Genomic DNA, 22,214 nt, shown 5'->3' with positions numbered 1-22,214 from the left:
AACTGTACAGATATGTAACATAAATCCTTGTTGAATTTTGGCCCTTGCTAGTAAAGTTGATCTTATATATCTGATAATTTGATATGTAAAGGTGGCAGATAAGTTCTGGCTATGTGAAGAAGAAAGTTTCCATTGTATTCTACAGTTCATATATAGTCGTCTACAAATAATTACCAAGTTTGCTAACACAAAGTTCCAGAACAAGGGTGTCATTTATTGTTGTATTGTACCGTACTGTATCATATTGTATAAACGTCACAAATTTACCCTACCTTAGCATCTATCAATCTTTCTCACAACATCAACTGTCAGCTGGCGCTGGTACCAAACTATGAGTTAGACATTCAAATATTTTAGTATGAATTGTATAAATTACAAAAACTCAGTGTTTCACCAGACAAGAAACCATTTTATTCCCAAGGGTTTACTACGAATAGAATTGACTAGAAGAATCAGAGGAGCTAGAATGATAATTCTAAATGGAAACTATCCAATCCAGAACAAACATATAGCAGAGAAATACGAAACTCAATTCAATTGAATCTGACCATAACTACTGGAGGACAATTAAGAAATGTTCAACTATCCAGCTATACATGTATATATATATTTGTATATGAGAACTGAATCTCAACACTGTTCTAATCTTGACTTCAAACGTTACCCTGACCACATCTACATCAGTTCCCGTAAAGAAGCACCATCAACCATCATTACCAAGGAACATATTGGCTCACGTGACACAATATCGTATGGATTTTAGAGTTAATAGTATAATGAAACATTAGATATAAAGTGACATAAAAAGAATTTATACATTACAAAAGTAGGTGAACATAACGACAGGGATTGATTTCGAAGACCACTTCTAGTATCTGTGAAGTCGGGGGAATATATCTGAGGATGTATTTACAGTTGATTCGTTTCCCTTTGTCAGCTTGCGGGTGTGAATGGGGCCACAGAGCACTCAATATAGTAAAATTAGAATGATTGAATGATGAACAGATACATTATCTTGAGCTAGCAAGCGCACTTGTACTTATTTACTTGCTGGCATTGACTTTAGATTCTAGCGCTTTCAATTCTTGTTCTAGATTTTTAGAAGCTTCCTCATTTTCCTTAGCTTTTAATCTGAACATTTCAGCTTTCTTCCTTCTAGCTTCAGTTTCTTGTTCTCTTCTTTCTAATTCTTGAATCCATAACTGTTCTCTCATCTTTGCCTTCTCCTTCAGCAATTGCTCTTCTGTCTTACGTTCTGCCTTATTAGATGAATATATATATGAACCGGCAAGCAAGGCAACTAAGGTAGCTGCTTGCAAACCTACACGCCAACGAAAAAATACCTGAGCTTTATTCTTATTACCTGATCTAACACTTTGTGCTGCCAACACAATAGCACCTGTGGTTAACAGACATCCTATTGGGACAAGTGGTTGTTGTTTGGCCCTAAACACCAATTTTTCCATAAAATCCATTTCAGAAACATCTTTGACATTATCTTTATAGTCGAAACTTGAAGGTATGCGAGACATATTGACTAAGAATTGAATATATTATTTCGTTGGATGACTACTTTAAACGTAGATCCTTCAATTCAAACAAAATACATACGGTTCTTAACTATCCTTTACTTATATAGCAATCCCATAAACGATTCAAAGTTGTTAATTGCTCAAAATTTCTCGGGGACTTAATAAAACAGTATATATTCACCATCTTTCAAATCTGCTGATGGTAATGAGGAAACGTTATATGTTTCAAGAGAGTATCTGAACCTCAACAATACTTTGTCTGCTTTAGTTTTGTAGTAGAAGCAATCTTTTGATTTATAGAAACTTTTCCAATGTTATATCACTTTTGTGTATATAATAATAGTAAAGAGTATATATATATATATATAAAGAAAACCAACTATCTATATTTAAGATGCCAATACAAATAAATGTACTGCATTTATGCTCGTGTTACAATTCCAGTTGACTAATCTATAATCAGGTTCATGTCTTGCTTGGAGAGAAGGGAATAAGTGATTAACTAGGACCTCAATTCCAATTCCAATTCCAATTCCAATTTAAATTTAAATTTCGATTCTAAACTTTTTTTTGATTCTCAATTTAGTGTTGGAAAACGAATTCTTTCAATTCTCTGTAAGCTTTGTCCAAATCATCATTGACAATAATTTTATCGTGAGCACCACTAGCGGCATAAGCCATTTCAGCGTCAGCAGCAGCCAATCTCTTGCTAATGGATTCCTCAGTCTCAGTACCTCTACCTACCAATCTAGTCTTCAAATCATCCATTGAAGGAGGAGCAACGAATAAAAATCTAGCATTCAACTGAGGCTTGCTCTTGACAGCTTTAACACCTTGCATATCAATATCCAAGATACAAGTCTTACCAGAATCAATGACCTTATGGACAGATTCAACTGTAGTACCGTAATAGTTACCAGAAAATTGAGCCCATTCAATGAACTTATCACCTGAATCGATCATACCTTGGAAATCATCGACCTTGACAAAATTGTAATCCTTACCATTGACTTCACCTGGTCTTGGGCCTCTAGTGGTAGAAGAAACAGAGAACCCGAAAGATGTAGGATATTCTGCAAATAACTTTTTCAACAAAGTAGACTTACCAGTACCACTTGGACCTGAAATAACAATAGGACGAGGCATAATTAATAAATATCTCTTGATGCAATATCAACAATCAATTCAACGTAACGTTCAATCAAACATTCTCAAAACCCAATGCCTCTTGTTTCGATCATCATTATCATCATCTTATTGTTATATATGATTCGAATTGCATTTCGATTTCGAAATGCAATTCGAATCTCGTTGTTAATAATTTTTTTTCTTTTTTTTCATTTTTCATTGTTTCTTTTTTTCTTCCACGCTGTCGGAATAAGCCATTCGAAGATTGTAGATCACGTGAGTATCACATGAAATGCACATGCTATAGTAGATTCAATGGTGAGTTTCTGGTCCTTATGTGTACTATAAACATGACAGTGGTTGGAGATGGGTTTTTGCTAAGAATCTTGGAAACATATGTACAAAGATAAGAATAAGAATAAGAACGTTTGCAAATGTCGCTATTTGCAGTCACAAGTCAGGCTTCCATGTATCTATACTTTCTTTCCCTTTTATTTTTATTCGTTTTAAAGACGCCATTGTAGTTGCATGCCTCTTATTTGTAGAGTGACCTTTTCTCTTGTGTCATTTAAGAAAGAACATTCAAGATGGTGTAATCGAGATTGTAGGAACTGACTGTCTTGATGTCAATTATAGTTTTATCTTGCATATTCATGGTACACGTATTAATTGCTTTGTTATTGCCTTGCTTCTCTCTTACGTACATTATATCATTATTGACGAAATCACCAATTTCATATACCAATTTATATAATACGTATTACTGTCTCTAAACTAATCGAACCCTGCTTAAGTAGAACTTGATTTGAAATGGTACAACGGTATGCATCCAATGCCATATTGCGACTGCTTGTCATTTTCATTGATATTCGAGTGAGGTTCCTGCTTTCTGTTTCGCATTTAGTATTCTTTTTATCCTTTTTCAACATTTACCTTCCATCCCAAAGATTAGGCAAATATATATATATACTAATACACGCATACAAACACACAAACATATATATTTATACATACCATTTGTGACCTCAAGAATGCTATCCCAGTTTCTGCTGACTATTGCATTTAAGTCAGCTTTGAGTGTTGGTAAAAGTGTTATCGGCATTGGCTCTGGTAGTGGTTCAAGTGATGACGATGATGAACTGTTACCCACTCCAGATATCCCAGATCTTTCCGATCCAATTACCGGTGATCCAAGTGAAGATCTAAACCCTATCAATGAGGAAATGTTCTCTTCTTGGGCGTTATTCATTTTATTGTTCCTTTTAATTGCTGCTCTATGGTCCAGCTACTATTTAGCTCAAAGGCGAATACGAGCTGTTCACGAAACTGTCTTATCGATCTTTTATGGTATGGTAGTAGGGTTGGTAATCAGACTATCACCAGGTCATTACATCCAAGACACAGTGACTTTCAATTCTTCATATTTCTTCAACGTCTTATTGCCTCCGATTATTTTAAACTCTGGTTATGAATTAAATCAAGTTAACTTCTTTAATAACTTAGTTTCTATTTTAACGTTTGCAATTCCAGGTACTTTTATATCAGCCGTCGTACTAGGGGCCATTTTATTCATTTGGACTGCAATTGGTTTGGATGGTATCAACATCTCATTTGTAGACGCATTGTCAGTAGGTGCTACTCTTTCCGCCACAGATCCAGTTACCATTTTATCTATCTTCAATGCTTACAAAGTCGATCCAAAGTTGTACACTATTATTTTTGGTGAATCTTTATTAAACGATGCTATTTCCATCGTTATGTTTGAAACTTGTCAGAAATTCCATGGTAAACCTGCTAAATTGTCTTCTTTGTTCGAAGGTATTTGGCTGTTTATGACTACTTTCACAATCTCACTGTTGATCGGTTGTATGATAGGTTTATTAATTGCCTTAATTTTAAAACATACTCATATTAGAAGATACCCACAAATTGAAAGTTGTCTAATTTTGTTGATTTGTTACGAATCTTATTTCTTTTCAAACGGTTGCCACATGTCTGGTATTGTTTCTTTGTTATTCTGTGGTATTACTCTAAAGCACTACGCTTATTATAACATGTCAAGAAGATCTCAAGTTACCATCAAATACATATTTCAGTTATTGGCAAGATTATCAGAAAATTTCATTTTCGTTTATTTAGGTTTAGAATTATTCACTGAAGTCGAGTTAGTGTACAAGCCATTGTTAATTATCATCACCGCTATATCTATATGTGTTGCCCGTTATTGCGCTGTTTTCCCATTGTCAAGATTAGTTAATTGGTTTTACAAAGCAAAATCTAATGGTTCAACTACTAATGCTTCTGGAAGCACAGAAGAAATACCATATAATTATCAAATGATGATGTTTTGGGCTGGGTTACGTGGTGCTGTTGGTGTCGCATTGGCAATGGGTATACAAGGTGAATTCAAATTTCCTTTGTTAGCAACAGTTTTAGTCGTGGTGGTATTAACTGTCATCATCTTTGGTGGTACCACAGCTGGTATGTTGGAAGTTCTAAACATTAAGACTGGTTGTGTCGATGAACATGATGAAAGTGATGATGAATTCGATATCGAAGCTCCAAAATTCATTAATTCTTCCAGTTCACGCTTTGGTTCTTCTCCATACTCTGATTTTAACGCACAAAATGCTGCTTCCTCAAGTCGTGCTGAATTGGTACCAGATTTCCCACCTTTAGCGGAGGAAATGGAAAACGAATTTAATGCATCATCTCCAAGAATATCAAATGTGCAAAATATAAAGGAATCCATTGGAAGTTTATTCAAATCGGATTCCCAATGGTTCCAAACTTTTGATGAACAAGTCTTAAAGCCGGTTTTCTTAGATTCAAATGCCCAAAACTCGGTTAATTCTAAATCACCAACGCCAAACCAAAATGGCACTTTTTCACCAAATGATAACAGTCAATGAAAAAACATATAATAAAACTCTAACACTTATAATTATTCTAGTGTCCGAAAACTATCTCTATACAATACTAAATAGATAAATATAGATGGATGATGGTTCTTGATACATGCCATTATGTTACAATATAGATTCTTATTAAATAAATCTCATTTGTTTTCTTTATCACACATGCCTAATACCCATTTACTTAATGTCAATACGTCGTCATCTAGATAAATGTCATACAATAATATGTTGTATTTAAGAACAATTTCTAAAAATGCACTTACTGATAATTCATATAGTCGCGTTATATTATCTGTTTGTCCTTCTTTTGGTTCATTCCATTGGGAATCAGGTTTCCAACTAGCGTATTTACCTAATGAACCCACAGATCTTTCTAATATTTTTAGTGCTTCACCAACAGAAGAAACAATGCTTCCCTTTGGATCTTCATCAAGTGCATTGACATAGAATCCTAATAAACTTATTATGCTATAGGCTTGAATAACTGGAATCTTAACAAGTCTTTCAGCTACCCTAATCTTTGATAGATCACAAGCTTCCAAAAAAGACATATGCTGAACTTCTTTTTCAGCCTTATGAGTCAATTTTGATGTAAAGTTTATTTTATTTTTAATTAGATCCCATAGTTTTTGAAATGCAATCATTAATTTAGTCTTATGGGTAATAATAGGTTCATCGAATGCCCTTGTAGAATCACCAAAATATTTTGGAACCGAAGGTAACGAATATTGTTTTCTACCATTAATTTTATGAAGCAAAATATCTGAATTTTTAAGTTCAATAACTGTATCTTGATTTTCTCCGTTATTGATTCTGTTACTGAAGCCTTGTTTTACTGTAAATAAACTTGATTGATCGAATCCTGTACCATTTCCAAAAATCTTATCTTCGTGCTGATTTAATGTCAAATCATGCCCATTATTATTGTGAGATTTCATTTTAAACTGTGTATTTTCGCCAGTATGCAAAGTATGCAAATATTTACCAACGGATTCGTTGTTATTTTGTATTACGATTATCAATTCTTTTAAAATCATTGGCCATATACTTGCATTCTTCACTCTGGTTTGATAAACAGGTATTCTCAAAGATTCATCTGAAGCAATTGCTCTATAGGACAATTCTTGGAATGCTGTAAGTTTAGTGAATGGTTTTTTAGAAGACAACCCACTAATCAAAGTTTCCATTGGAGATGGAGATAACGAAGAAATCAATTTCCCTTTATGCAAACATCCAATTAACATATATGCGTTGAATAAAAGATTAACGAGTTCAAAGTTAAAAGCAACGACGAGTGAAAGTAAAAATAATTGTAGATATAACTTCAAATTCAATAGGTTTGACACAGTAGGACAAACAAACCAAAACAATATCGGAGACATGACAAAAACAATAAAACAATTACTCAACGCTCTAATTGCCATCGATTTCAATCTTTTTTGAATATAAAATCTAACAGATTGATATTGGACGTCAAATTTAAAAGGTAATCTATCATGATCCAATATAACATGTTGTAAAGTATAAAAAAATGGGAATAATACCCATAGATATAGTTGATACTCAAAAGAATTCCAATTCCACATAGATATACCAAAACTTCCATCATAAACATTCGCAATTAAAATCGAACTAATGGTATAAGTCAATAAATACACTAGAAATCTTAAAGAAAACAATTTCCCCAAGAAGCTTGTTAAAATATTGGAATATCCAAAATATTGAACGTGCACATAGTTCTTCCTAGTGAACATTACAATAACTAATGATAAATATAATTTGATAAACTTAATCAAACTAATGAAAAAGCCTTTGAAAATATTTCTACCACCATTACATAAAATGAATACCAAAAGAACCTCCACAATAACCAAAATCAACAACAACTTAGTCAATAGATGATTAAAACGTATCCTACAAATATCACCAAATATCGAATGATATTGATATTTCGATTTTAATTCAAATGATACCTCATTCATAATTCCAATTCAATTTCAAAACTTTTTTCACACTATTTCAGGAACCTTATCATAAAACCAACCAAAACCAGTACTCCAATATCTAGAAATGAATTTCAATCCTAATTCATCAACTAATTGCTAGCTTCAGATCTCTTAAATCTGATACTTCTTGTTATTTCTTTATATCTTTTCTTGATATCCTTCAAGTCTTTTAAATATTGAAAAATTCCGATGCTTTAAAAGAATACAGAACTGAAACAAAATACAACTATATTAATGTTTTAAGCATTTATATGCAAAGAGGAGGATATATAGCCAAGGAGTTTCCAGATTGGTGTGGATCTAGTTTCTAATTTAATTTTATTGAATTGGTATCATTTGGATAAATTTTTGTTTGTTATTATTCTGATTATTTTTGGTGAAGATACAACTTATTAAATATATGATGGAAGAGAAGAAGCCATTTGTTGCTTTGAGTGAAGATATTCAGGCTAAATTGGATAAGAAATTGGGTCCTGAGTATATTTCCAAGAGGGTTGGGTTTGGTTCTAGTAGAGTTGCTTATATCGAAGGTTGGAAGGCTATAAATTTGGCTAATCAGATTTTTGGCTATAATGGTTGGTCTACTGAGGTTAAATCTGTTGTAATTGATTTTTTGGATGAACGTCAGAATAGGTTTTCAATTGGGTGCACTGCAATTGTGCGTGTCACTTTGTCTAATGGTACTTATAGGGAGGATATTGGTTATGGTACTGTTGAAAATGAAAGAAGGAAGGCGGCTGCTTTTGAGAGGGCTAAAAAATCAGCTGTCACGGATGCATTGAAGAGATCTTTGAGAGGATTTGGTAATGCATTGGGGAATTGTCTTTATGACAAGGATTTCTTATCAAAGATTGATAAGGTTAAGTTCGATCCTCCTGATTTTGACGAGGGAAATTTATTTAGGCCTTCTGATGAAATTAGTGAAATTTCCAGATCAAATACAATAGATAATAATGAAATTGGCCATCCTTCAAAGAGAAGACAATTAACCAAGGCAGGGAACCTACCAGTAAATAAAATTAAATTAGAGGAAAAACCAAATCAAAATAACTATAAAATGATAACACCTAATACTAATACTGTTGCTCCGCAAGACGGAACAAGTAAATTCGATAACACGAACAAAATTACTACTACTAATGAAACTGTAAATGTCAACGTTGATATTACCAACGCTGTCACATCAATTACTAATAAGGATAGAGATGAGGAATTATTAGACGACTCCCTAATGTTTAGTGATGATCTCCAAGATGATGATTTAATTAATATTGGCAATACCGAAGAATCTGTACGAAAGACTGGCCAACCTATAGTGGAAGCGATTGATACAATTACGGATTTTGCAAAGCCAGTACCACATCAAGTTGCTCCTATGGCGGCAAACAACAATCACGCTGCGCTCCCTAATCTTACAAGACCCCCTTTAAATCCAAGCAATAATATAAACCATGAACCTGTCACTTTTGTTACGGCCAAAGCTGCCAATACACTTCAATCAAAATCACTAGTCACAAAAGAAAATGTTTTTGATCCTAAATATCAAGCACAATCAATTAAGCATACTATTGACCAAACTACATCAAAACATATTCCTGCTAGTATTTTGAAGGAAAAAGGTGTCACTCCTGCTCGAAATTCAGTTTATGAAAAATTTGCGCCAAAGGGAAAACAGTTGAGTAATAATGCCAACATCAATAACGAAACAACTAATCATGAATCAGAAACCTCAAATGTGCAGCAAGGAATGGCTAATAATGTCTTAAGTAAGGATACAACTGCAAATTCAAATTTAGCTAATTCAGGAAATGCTCCTCAAATGACTGCAAAAACCTCATTAAACTCAGATTCTTTAAATCAAAGCCTTTTATCGAGCAGTGTATCACCAGCTCCAACAACTCCTAATCCTATGAACAATTTGGCAAATGCTGGAGAAAACAACCAAGCTCCACTTGGTGCTTTTGCTCCAGCATCATCTGCTTCGACCAGTACCACTGCTAGTGCGACACCTTCTATATCTTCAACAGATTCAAGCAATATTCAACCATCGTCAATGACCGCCAATACTGCACCAAAATTTGCACCATCAAGACCCGTTGTGCATCCAAATACGTTTATTCCAACACCAACTGTGCCCAAACCAGGAAGAAGGGAGGTAGGTAGGCCAAAGATCAATCCATTTCAAATACGTAAACCTAGTACATGAATGAAATGTTCTTTACATATAGAATAGAGGAATAACAGGAACGCATCGAATACTATCATTTATATTTCGTTATTAGAGGACAAGAAGAAAAACTACGAGGAATAATTTGAAATAATAATAATAGTCTATCCTGTACCTGACAAGGAATTCTGCATATTTTACGTAATCTATTTATTGAGCACCATTATCCATGCCACTTAATACATATAAGTATATGATCAATGTTTATAATAACTTGAATTGATTGACTTAGGTTAAATCTTTTAAATTATTAATGAATAACCACTTTATATAATTCTTGAAGCATAACCGTAACAATAAATGCAATACCTCGAGCAGTATAAAACATCCTGAAGCTATTCAAGTCTGTTCATCAATTATTTGTATTTGCTGTCACTTGATTAACTATGCGAATATTCAAAAATTAGAGCGTTCTATAGTGCAACAAATATTTTATTTGGGATATTACAAATACACTGCATGGAATCAAAATATGTTTCTAACTTATTATATTGATAGTATTAACCATGTATATAAAATGAACCAACTAGTTTAAAGCCAATTAGTTACTTAATTTGTCCTCGTTATTATACAATTAGAGGCCCAATAGTTGGTAAGATGAAGATATTTTTCTTCATTGACACATGAATAATTTAAAATAAATCAATTCGCTAGAATGTTGCTATCTGAATTCAGTCTATACCCCTTTCTAGTTAGCCCAATTAACATCTTATAAAACCCTGACGCTTCATAGAGCACTAGTCCCAATAGTTCTTTGTACATATATATCTATTCTATTTCATTAGTTACCCTTACCAGATACCGTTTGCATTCATCACGTGCCTTGAATTTCCACCAATTTTTGGTATATAATTGAAGGTGGGAAACGAATACACCAACAACTGATACAGATAAGGCAAATAGAACAACACTAAATTAACGTTCCAATGGAATAAAGTAGATGCTGTGAATATTGTACTCTGTCTATTTAAAATTATTATAGGAGATAATGAGACTATATACTTACCGACAGATTAGATTTTAAGGTTCACATTTGTTACCCGGTTAACACATTCCCGGTTTTGTAGTTTCCATCAAAACCCGCACAACAGAAGGTCATGTGACGTGTGACCTTCAGGTCACACGATTACGAATTACCAGCTATAGTCGAAGCTATAATGATAACCAACATAGATGAAGACAGATATTGTATTCAAAGAAAATATATAGTGAATGCTGATATATATTTTTATACCCAGGCTTTTTCTTCTTCTTCAAATTCTGTATCACTGCAAGATATGCGACAAAAAGGCTTACATGCGACAGTATCATCTGGCAATTAACATAAACGTTTACTAAAAAAATATCCAAAATATTTATTAAATATTATTGTTGAAGATATTAAAATGCAAAACTATAGCTTAACATAATATCTTATATACCGTCTAAAATTCATTTATTTATTCAATTACTACTATTCATCTAGCACCATTGTTACTTAAAATTCTAGTACATAGACACATATAAAAGTTACCCGACTTTTAGAATTTAAATCCATAGAAGAAAATTCATCATAGCACAAATATTTAAGCGATGATGATAAAATGGGTTTATAATAATTATTGATTCAACTAGTATATGAGCTTACAAAATAAGACATAGCAATCTATTGGATATAGCCAAGTCTCAGTGGATTGAGTTGAGTTTCTGTTTTGTTGAATTGATACACTTTTAGAAATTTGAGAGACTTGTGCCACTGAAAATTCTAAATTTATTAGTTTCTCTTTAAATTTATCTTTATTTTTAATAGGACTAAAAGGTCTTACTTCAAAACTTCTTTTGTTTCGATTGATTATTGTCACAAGAAGTTTTAAAAACAAGGGATTGCAGTGATAGCTTCTTTAGACGATTTATAGATCTGTTGCTAGATTGCAATATCTATTTTTTTTCCTTCTCTTCATTTTATTTCCATTTCTTTTTTGAGTTAGGAAGAAATATTCACACAGAGACGTATTGTACGTCGTTATATTGACTTTAAAACAATATTTAAAATGGTTAAATTAACAAGATACGAAAAGCTTCAAAAGGAACATAATGCAAAGTCCTTTAAACCTCTTTTAGATGAGTTAACAAAATGCGATTTACCAACTTTCGTAGAAAAATTACAGGCAATTCAAGAATGGGATAGAGCTAGAGACGACCTGTTTGTCTGGATACCCGTATTAAATAGAATTGATGATATCCTTTCATCGATTGTGGATAAATATTCATATAAGACCGATGATTTCATCAAGAAACCTGTTCGATTAGTGACTATGGCCGACGACGATGTGAAGTTATGTGTGGAATTATGCCAATTTAGTTGCCGTCTATTGTACAATTCCGAAAATAGATTTATTTATTCTTCAATGGATGTCATGAACAATTTATTAAACTGTCCTAATTTCAAAGTTAAACTTTCAGCCATTAAAGTTTTAGCAATCATGGGAGAAAGATACGTTGTCACTAGGGAAAAAATCGACTCGGATAACGTATTAGGAAGTTTAAACTTAAAGAAAAAAGCATTGAATTTAGCATTGGCATTACCTTCATCTACAACGGATGATGAAGGAAAACATTTTTCTCTATCTGATTTGTATTTCAAAGAGAAGAAATTCCCTTCAAAATGGTCAAAATTAAAATATAATTATTATACTTCTCATTCAGGTCATACAAAGAAACCAGCCTCAAGTCATAGTTCTACACAACACAAAGAGTTGTCATTGCCTACACCATCTATGAAAAGGCTAGTTTTAACCAAGGAAGAGCTACAAAAGTCTACAATACAACAACTGTATGACAATGCAATGGATACTTTACCGCCGGAAAATTGGTTCGATTTTTCGTTGAAAGTTGCAATTGCGAAGGCATTTAGTGACGAATCAAACGAATCCTTAAATTTAAGAAATGAAATCATAAGGGTAAAATTCAATGCTATTGCATTGGTTAATACAATTTATATTCCACCCCAAGTTAGTTCAAAACTTTTTGAAATCGATCCTTATGCCTTCAATAGTTTGAGCGAATTCATTTCCATTTCAGAAACAAAAATTTCTAAAGAAATGAGATTAGATGCGTTGTTTTCTCTTGAATGTATTTCATTGAAACATGTCTGGTGTTCTGATATCGTCAGAAACCTCGGAGGAAATATCTCACACGGTCTTCTTTTCCAAATCTTACATTATATTGCCAAGATTTTAAGGGAAGGTAGCTCTGAAGTCGATGAAGAGTATAACGTACGCATGTTTTATTTGATATCCAACCTTGCCGATGTAAAATCTTTACATGCATCGATGATTAGTGCTGGTCTAATCCAAAGTTTAATAGAAATTGTTTCTGTCAAAAAAACATCATACAAGAGATCTATGGCTTCCGCTAGCCATCTTTTGGAATTACTGATTAGTGATTCAGAATCAACATCAGAGTTTATTAACAATGATGGTTTTAATATTTTAATCAACTCAATAACAGATGAAGTTAATTTTGCATTAGAGCATCCTGAATATGGCGCACCTCCGAAGTATTCGTTGGTATATTATTCCATTTCATTTAGGCAACTTGCATATATTAGGAGTCTATTAAAGATTGTTTTAAAACTATTAAGAACAGATTCCGGTGATAGAATCAGAAACTTGATAGATTCTCCAATTCTGATTTCAATTAAAAAGATTCTTGAAAATAGACCTGTTTTCGGCTATACTTTAGTGACTCACGCACTTGATATTGTTCAGAGAGTGATAAACAGCGAGCCTACTATCTATCCAGTACTCGTAGAAGCTGGATTGATCCCTCACATTATAGAACATTTTCCAGAATACATTTGTCCAAATCCAGAATTGTTATCATTATTACCTGATTTATTATCTGCATTATGTTTAAACACGGATGGTTTAAAAAAAGTTAAAGAACATAACCTGATTCAATCATTATTGGGTGCAGTCACCAACCCCAAGCACGCCCAAATATTGTCATGGAAAGAGGAAGCAACAGATCTTGGTGCATCTGTTGATGAATTAGCAAGACATTATCCAGAATTAAAGCCAATTATATTAGAAAGTTTTTGCTCCATTGTAAAAGAATTACCTAAATGCATAAATTTTAACCAAAAATTTTTATATGATTCACCAAATGGTGCAGATTATTTTTATCGCTCGAAAACAGATGCAATTGAAGAATATGAAGAGGGTGCAACCGAATTATCATTTTGGGATGTCCAGGAATCTACATCTTTAGTAGACTGTTTTGCTGATTTATTCTATGGCATGACACTAGAAAATTCAGTTCTAGAATCACTACCAGAACGTTTACATTTTAGCGAAATTTTATCAATTGCCATAATGGAAGGACCTCCATTTGATTATACTTCTTCCCAAACTATGCTGAATTTCACTGATGTTTTACAACTATTCGATGAAAAGAACAAAGATTACGCATTTCCAGTGTTAATGAAGGAATTAGAAAATCAATTGGAAGATATAAAAGAATTCTTAACAAGCCCATTGGAATTCAGTTATATACTCCAAGCTAAGGTAGGAAGAGATAATAGCGACATTGAAGACACATTATCGAAAATGTCACGTATTGTAACCTTGTTGTACTTGATAACAGATGTATATATAAATGTGACATCCTTAACAGCAACAAGAGTACTTCAAATACTAGAATATTTCGAAAAGAATGGTTTTAAATTAATTAAAAATATAAGATTGTTATTTCAAAAGACCTCTCTAGAAGAGATGTATATCCGTGAAGTACTTCCAGACAAAGTTATCACTGATACAATGCCTGAACCACTCGGTAGTGCACCACCAATTCAAATACACGTTTCAAAACCTTCTAAGAGGGAACTAAAGGATGATTATACTTCTTCAAAAATGAAGAATACATTTGAAGTCAGATTTTTATTATCAAAGCTACAGTCGTGTTCTTCCATATTTTTCAGGTGCTTGTTAAGATTATCTCATGCCAAGAATATAGATATCGAAATTTCAGATAGAGCAATCGAAGTACATATCTTTTCTGAAGTTGTCTCTAGTTCTATTGCAATGTTAAGATCGATGAATCTAAATAAGAGAAATTTACCATTTTTCTTGGTGATGTTAAACTTCAATAGCTATATTTATTCCTTCCCGAAAACAACAATATCAGGTGGAGGTATTTTACAAACAATACCTATTTATTTGTTTTATCAAATGGGTGGTTATAAATTATATGTTGATTTGACAAAAGAGCTATTCAAAAATATTTCTCAATTTGATAATATAGAGATGATCGAAGAAATTAATTACTTGAAAAATACGGAAGAAGTCTTAACGTTAAGTTGTTTGATAAATGTTTTGACTTTCTTAAATAAATCAATACAGCTAGAAACAATGGAAAATATTAGGAGTATTGAACCATATTATCCATACTTGGATTATGATTATAATATGACAAAATCTATAATGATACCGATAAAGATACTTTCATTAGCATTGATTTTTAATTTAAACAATTATAATTTACTTTTCAACAATGAAGCTAGAAAGATACCGTATGCTGTTTTTAAACAAATCTTAACGATGTTAAAGAACATTTTTTCTGATTCAGAATTTGATTCGGAAGAATTGTTAGAATTGCACTGGGATCTAATACCTCCATCCAGTAGAAAAATCAAATTACTAACTTCATGTGGTTTATCGGAAGATGTTGCTAGAGGTTATTTGGAAGAAAATGATGATGAATTACCCCAAAATGAAAAGCCAGATTCATTTTCTGAAGCAGAATGGGAGAAATATCAAATTGTCTCAAAAAATAATATGTGGCAGCTATATCCTCCTCAAATGTTACCACAATATAAGGAGATGGCTTCTACGGAAGACTTGACCTCCATGCGAAAGCAGTTTTTTGATTCTGGTTTACAACAAAAGGTTTTTAATGTATTACCCTTTTATCCAAAGTTGGTAAATGCATTTGCAAAAACATTACTTCAAATTTATGCAGACAATCACCAACCAGAGGAATATTTTGCACAAAATGTGTTGGAAAAGATTATTAAGACAAACATTACTGATACAGCTGCTATTTCGTCTTTAATTCATCTTTTTGGTATCTTTTTGAATGAGAGGCGTGTGTATGAACAATCGAATGGTTTAATTGACCAGTTTTTGGATTATTTATTAAAATCCTTAAAACCTGATCAAGCGAATAGCATTTGGTTTTCTAAGGCTTTGTATGTATACGAGATTATTCTAGCAAAATCAGAAGTTCCAGATGTGGTTAAATTGCCTAATGATATTAAATTGACCGACGATTTACCTACCTTTTTCCCTGTATATAGGATTCCATATGAGATAAAAAAGCAGGTATTCCATACTCTTATAAGAGTCAGCGATATATCGAACTTTTATTCAGCTTTGGCAACTTGTAGAATTTTGATTTTATATGCAAGAGACAATGAATTTGGGAATGAAATTATTAGATCAGGTATTTTGTCTGAATTACTAAAATCTATTGGGGTTCATCAGAAATCGGATAAGATTAACTTTTTGGAGTCTTCATTCATTTTATTACTAAGAAGATGCTTTGAAACTGACAAAATTGTTAAGGATTTGATAAGTTACGAGTTGAATAAAAGTTTTACAACAAGAGCTATAGGTGAAAATAAAGAAAAAGAACGTGAACTAAATGGTTTGATTGATGAGAAACCACACGTCGTCATGAGGAATCCTGAAAGTTATACAAACCTCTTATGTGGCATGGCAAAGTTTGTAGATTTCGACTCTTCTGATTCTTTGAACACATTGGTAATGAAAAGAGACATCTCAGGTAGTGAAAAAGATACTCCACAAGACGTAAAAAAATCCGAAGGTGAGAATTATCAAAAAAGAACGGGTATTGTACACATGCTACTGTCTCAGTTGATGGCAGCATCTAGAAAAGACTGGTTGTCAGAACCCGGATCTAAATTACCAGAGAATAAAGATAAAAAATTGGTTGATAAAGTCGATCCTGCAAAGAATCCAGTTTGTGCATATATGATGTTTTTACTTAAAGTTTTAGTTGAACTGGTTAGTAGTTATAAGAAGTGCAAATTCGAATTTTTAACCTATGATAGAAGAAATTCTTATTCCGAATTTCCAAAACCTAGATCTACTGCTATAAATTTTTTCCTATATGAATTATTAGATAAGACTCCCAACCCAGAACAGAATAAATATGAAAGCAAACGAAGAGAAGTCATCAGTTTATTGGCTCGTTCAGTTCTTGTTGGGTTTATAGCTAGTGTACAGGATTCAAGTATTAAAGCCAATGACCCTAAGGAAATCGACCCTGATATGAACTTCATTAGGAAATGCACCATAGAATCATTGATGAAAGCTTTAAAACAAAATACATCATCAGCTAAACTAATCGAATCAAATGTAAGCAAACTTGATTGTTGGTTTAAGATAATTTCATCTATGGTATTTGTTCAAGCTCCTTACTTGAGGCTCATTTTAGATTCAAATAAGATTGACGCAGATCAATATCAAATGTGCAAGTTAATGATAGAAATGAATGTCCCAAGCGTAATTACTGAGTGTATGGCTAATATTGAAATTAATTATCCATTTTCAAAAAAACTATTTAATAATGCAGTCGATCCATTTAATGCTATTAACTCAGTTAGAAATAGCTTCTCAGAGTTGTTCAAGATAGAAATTAATGATGATGAGGATGTGGTTGAGGAAGAATCAGATAAAGAGGATGCTCCAAACATGTTTAAAAATTCTTCTTTAGGTATGTATGATGTTGAGGATATCGAAGAGGATGATGATGACGAGTCCTTAATTGGAGATGACGAGGATATTGCATTTGTTGATGGAGAGGATGGAGAATATGAAGTAGTTTTTAGTGATGACGACGATGAAGATGACGACGAAGATGGTGATGGCAATTCCCATTCTGTAGATTTAGATCTAGTTAATGGAAGAGAAGATAGAAATGTATCTTATGAAGTTGCTGGAGCAGATGGTATTGCGGTAGAGATAGCAACTGATTCATCTTTTGAATCGGATTATGATGAGGACATGCAATCCGGAGAAGATGTAGAAGAACATTATTACTCGGATAATGATGATGGTATTGACGTAATTGATGTTGATGAATCATCCTATTCTTCAGACTTGGACATTGAACTCAGTGATTATAATGTAGACGAGTCTGATTGGGAATCTGGATTATCCGATTTATCTGATTCTCAGGATGATGAAGATGAGGATGAAGATATTGATTCCGAAAGTAATGGCTTTAATAGAATGAACGGAATTAGAAGACATTGGGTAACCGACGATGGTGTTGATATTATCGAATCTCCATCTGATGATGATGGGTCTACTGGTGTATTCCAGGGAATCGAACATGTGTTCCATAATGAAGATCAACCACTCTTTAGAGTTCAAGGTGGTAGAAGCAACAGTCGTCACAATAATAGAGTTTTGAATAGAAATTTTGGTCATTCTTCCTTTGGGCCACCATCATTGACTTTATTGAATGTTGGGCGTCGTCACCAAAGCAATTTGATAAATCCTTTAGGTCCTAGTGGTTTAGAAGAAGTCGAAAATGATATTTCAGATCAATTGATAAGTGTCGGTTCTGGACTACGTCCTAGAAATGAGCCTCATCACTTTGCTGGCGTTCTATTCTCTGGAGAGTCATTTGATGAGCGTACTCCAGATGGTATAGTTTTGAAACCATCTGTGTCAAGATGGAAGGATATTTTCGATATGTTTTACGATTCTAAATGGTATGTGAAAAATATTATACCTTCAATTATTTCAAGAACTTATCATGGAAGCTTAGGAAATTCCAAGAAGAAGAATACAACAGAACCTAAGATTAAAAAACACGGTGTGAAAAGGACTCATTATGAAGTTTTACCTGCAGAGGATGAAAGTTCTAATAGCGAAGAAATTTTATCCGATGATATTGATGATGATTCGAATGCTTCAGAAAATGAACTAGTTGAAGGAGAGAGGTCAGGAGACACAGAAAATTCTGTAAACAGGGCAGCTGAGAATGCTGTTGCTCCCGAACCTGTTTTTGTCACAATAAATGGAACTCAAGTTAATATTGCTGGTACAGACATCGATCCTGATTTTTTGAATGCTCTACCCGAGGACATGAGAGAAGAGGTATTTACTCAGCATATACGCGAACGTAGAGCAGAAGCTTTGTATAACGACTTAGACTCGAGAGAAATTGATTCAACATTTTTAGATGCAATTCCTCAAAATATGAGGGACGAAATTTTAGAGCAAGAAGCTGCAGAATCCAGAGTATCTAGTATGATCAGAACTATAAACAATAATGTAAGATCCACTTTGCAGGACAGTGCGTCTATTAGCAATACTGCTATTATGGAGGATAATTCATTAGTGAACGAGGAGGAAAATGAGAATGATAATTCCACCTCCCATGAAGATAACAAAACAGATGTAGAGAAACGTAAATCTTCTAGAATGTATTTTTCACCGTTGGTTGACAGAGCTGGTGTGGCTGCTTTGATGAAATCAGTATTTATTTCTCAGCCATATGTACAAAGAGAAGCATACCACGAATTGTTTTATAGATTATGTTCCAGCAAGCAAACTAGAAGTGATATCATCAATATGCTTCTAATAATTTTAACTGAAGGAATAATCGACCATCATTCTTTAGAAAAGGTTTATAACTTAATTTCTTCAAGAGCTTTAGGAATCCAGGCCAAACCCCAAGTATCTCACCAAACAACCAGACATTTACCTCCAGATTGCACACCACTTGTGGTAGCTAATCAATCGATTGAAATTCTACAAAGTTTAATTGAAGCTGACAGCAGATTAAAATTCTACTTTATCACAGAACATGATAATTTATCTTTAAGCAAACCTCAATTTAAAAATAAAAAGGATATTTTTAGCAAAAACATGAAATGGCCTATTAAAAATCTCTTAATAATGCTAAATCGAAAAATCATTACTGATGAGACTGTTTTGATGGATTTATTGACAAGAGTTTTACAAGTCTGTACAAAGCCAATACTTACATTGAATAAGCCAATTGATGAGAAAAATGCTTCGAGAAAAAAATTCCAAATTCCAGAATTTGATATAGATGAACTAAAGATGATTGTATCAATAATTAAACTCGAAAGTTGTAATACTAAGGTTTTTCAACAGACCTTAAACATTATGTACAATTTATCCGCTGTATCCGATGCTGTTAATGTGTTTACAGAAGAACTTATTTCTTTGGCATTGGAGACGGTAGATGCCTTGGTTCCAGATTTAAATAAACTATCTGACAATCAAATTGAAGTTAGTAATGGAAATGAGATTAATTCTGAATTAATACAAAAATTTACGATCCCAAGTTCCGATCAAGCAAAATTATTGAAGATCTTAACAGCAGTGGATTATTTACATACTCATAAAACTAAAGAGGATGCTATTGACGTTCTGAAGCTGATGTCGTTATACAATAGGATGCAATTAGGTAAATTATGGTCCTCATTAAGCCAATGTTTAACAAAATTAGAAGAACAAAAGGTTACTAGAACATCTGCTACTATACTATTACCTTTAATAGAATCGTTAATGGTTGTATGCAAACATAGTAAGTCTTTACATGATGGATCAAAAAGTGCAATTTTGAAATTAGAAGAAGAGAACAAACTTGATTTTGACTCACTTCCAGTCGAAAGCTTATTCTTTCCCTTTACCGATTTACACAGAAAATTGCTGAATCAAATGATCAGATCAAATCCTAAATTAATGAGTGGTCCATTTTCTTTACTTGTAAAGAATCCTAAAGTTTTAGATTTTGATAATAAGAGATATTATTTTGTTGCAAAAATTCGTTCAGAATCTCAAGAACATCCTAAATTATCTATAACTGTTCGTCGTGACCAGGTATTTTTGGATTCCTATAGATCATTATTCTTCAAATCAAATGAAGAAATTAAAAATTCAAAATTAGAAATTGTTTTTAAAGGTGAGAGCGGTGTTGATGCTGGTGGGTTGACAAGAGAGTGGTACCAAGTTCTTTCTCGTCAAATGTTTAACCCTGATTATGCTTTATTTATCCCAGTCGCCTCAGATACAACTACTTTTAGACCAAATCGTACTTCCGGTATTAATCCAGAGCATTGTTCATTTTTCAAATTTATTGGTATGATCATTGGTAAAGCTATCCGTGATCAATGTTATTTAGATTGCCATTTCAGCAGAGAGGTTTATAAGAATATTCTCGGGAAGTCCGTTTCACTTAAGGATATGGAATCTCTAGATTTGGATTATTACAAATCATTAATATGGATAATCGAAAATGATATTACCGATATCATTGAAGAAACTTTTTCTGTAGAAACTGATGATTACGGTGAGCATAAGATAATTGACCTTATCAAGGATGGTCGTAATATTGCCGTTACAGAGGAAAATAAACAAGAATACGTACAAAAGATTGTGGAATATAAACTTCAAACATCAGTTAATGAACAAATGGAAAATTTCTTACAAGGTTTTTATGCTTTGATTCCAAAAGACTTAATTTCTATTTTTGACGAACAGGAATTGGAACTTCTAATTAGCGGTTTGCCTGATATTGATGTAGATGATTGGAAGAGTAACTCTACATATGTTAACTACACTTCCTCCTGCAAACAAATCAACTATTTTTGGAGAGCTGTCAAATCATTTGACCAAGAAGAAAGAGTTAAACTGCTTCAATTCGTCACCGGTACAAGTAAGGTACCACTAAATGGTTTTAAGGAACTAGCTGGTGTCAATGGTGTATGTAAATTTTCCATCCATAAGGATTATGGCGCAATTGACAGGCTTCCTACTTCACATACTTGTTTTAACCAATTGGACTTGCCTGCCTATAATTCATACGAGACTTTAAGAAGATTTTTGTTGCTTGCTATCAGCGAAGGTTACGAAGGTTTTGGTATTGCATGATTCATAGATATACCTAAACTTATCTCTTTTTGAGAGCGTAATTAATAAATGAACAATATATTTTATTAAATAAATTTTTTTTAGTTCTATAAATTAATTTCATTAAGGGAAAACATAGTTGATCGATTGATTTCATTTCACCCACCTTTGTTTTTAGGAAAGAAGGACTCTTACGATGTGATTGCTATCGGATATATAAATAAATAAAAAATGCTGGCTAGCACGAGCATTGTCTATTTTTTAATACATGATGAAAATACTTTCTTATCATTGAACTGAAGGATTTCATTTTAATATGATTTTATTGAAGTTTAAGAACTATGACAATATTAATTCAGATAATTATCTAGTGATATTATTCATATAGTAATTTCTCTATAGATTCTAGAAATAAAGGTCCAAGCAATAGGGGATTAAAAAAG

The 22,214-nt window shown here is 32.9% G+C and overlaps 6 protein-coding genes across 6 annotated transcripts; 3 read left to right on the top strand and 3 right to left on the bottom strand.

Annotated features, from left to right (window-relative positions):
• Positions 1 to 1,043: 1,043 nt before the first annotated feature.
• On the bottom strand, positions 1,044 to 1,532 carry RCF1 (respiratory supercomplex assembly factor RCF1; the record flags this gene model as incomplete). Its single annotated transcript, XM_001646714.1, has 1 exon — positions 1,044 to 1,532. One exon carries the CDS (start codon positions 1,530 to 1,532, stop codon positions 1,044 to 1,046), a length of 489 nt encoding a protein of 162 aa, XP_001646764.1.
• A 582-nt stretch (positions 1,533 to 2,114) lies between these two features.
• Positions 2,115 to 2,678, bottom strand: GUK1 (guanylate kinase; the record flags this gene model as incomplete). Its single annotated transcript, XM_001646713.1, has 1 exon — positions 2,115 to 2,678. One exon carries the CDS (start codon positions 2,676 to 2,678, stop codon positions 2,115 to 2,117), a length of 564 nt encoding a protein of 187 aa, XP_001646763.1.
• A 1,013-nt stretch (positions 2,679 to 3,691) lies between these two features.
• NHX1 (bifunctional K:H/Na:H antiporter NHX1) lies at positions 3,692 to 5,572 on the top strand (the record flags this gene model as incomplete). Its single annotated transcript, XM_001646712.1, has 1 exon — positions 3,692 to 5,572. The coding sequence occupies one exon, from the start codon at positions 3,692 to 3,694 to the stop codon at positions 5,570 to 5,572; it is 1,881 nt and encodes a 626-aa protein (XP_001646762.1).
• Positions 5,573 to 5,718: 146 nt separating this feature from the next.
• NDC1 (Ndc1p) lies at positions 5,719 to 7,560 on the bottom strand (the record flags this gene model as incomplete). Its single annotated transcript, XM_001646711.1, has 1 exon — positions 5,719 to 7,560. One exon carries the CDS (start codon positions 7,558 to 7,560, stop codon positions 5,719 to 5,721), a length of 1,842 nt encoding a protein of 613 aa, XP_001646761.1.
• Positions 7,561 to 7,984: 424 nt separating this feature from the next.
• On the top strand, positions 7,985 to 9,790 carry RAD52 (recombinase RAD52; the record flags this gene model as incomplete). Its single annotated transcript, XM_001646710.1, has 1 exon — positions 7,985 to 9,790. One exon carries the CDS (start codon positions 7,985 to 7,987, stop codon positions 9,788 to 9,790), a length of 1,806 nt encoding a protein of 601 aa, XP_001646760.1.
• A 2,051-nt stretch (positions 9,791 to 11,841) lies between these two features.
• TOM1 (E3 ubiquitin-protein ligase TOM1) lies at positions 11,842 to 21,792 on the top strand (the record flags this gene model as incomplete). The annotated part of the gene is made up of 1 exon (XM_001646709.1): positions 11,842 to 21,792. One exon carries the CDS (start codon positions 11,842 to 11,844, stop codon positions 21,790 to 21,792), a length of 9,951 nt encoding a protein of 3,316 aa, XP_001646759.1.
• Positions 21,793 to 22,214: the final 422 nt, after the last annotated feature.

This window comes from Vanderwaltozyma polyspora, genomic scaffold (genome assembly GCF_000150035.1).
Source record: "Vanderwaltozyma polyspora DSM 70294 KpolScaffold1023 genomic scaffold, whole genome shotgun sequence".
NCBI classification, from domain to species: Eukaryota; Fungi; Ascomycota; class Saccharomycetes; order Saccharomycetales; family Saccharomycetaceae; genus Vanderwaltozyma; species Vanderwaltozyma polyspora.
This window is presented reverse-complemented; position numbering and strand designations above follow the sequence as displayed.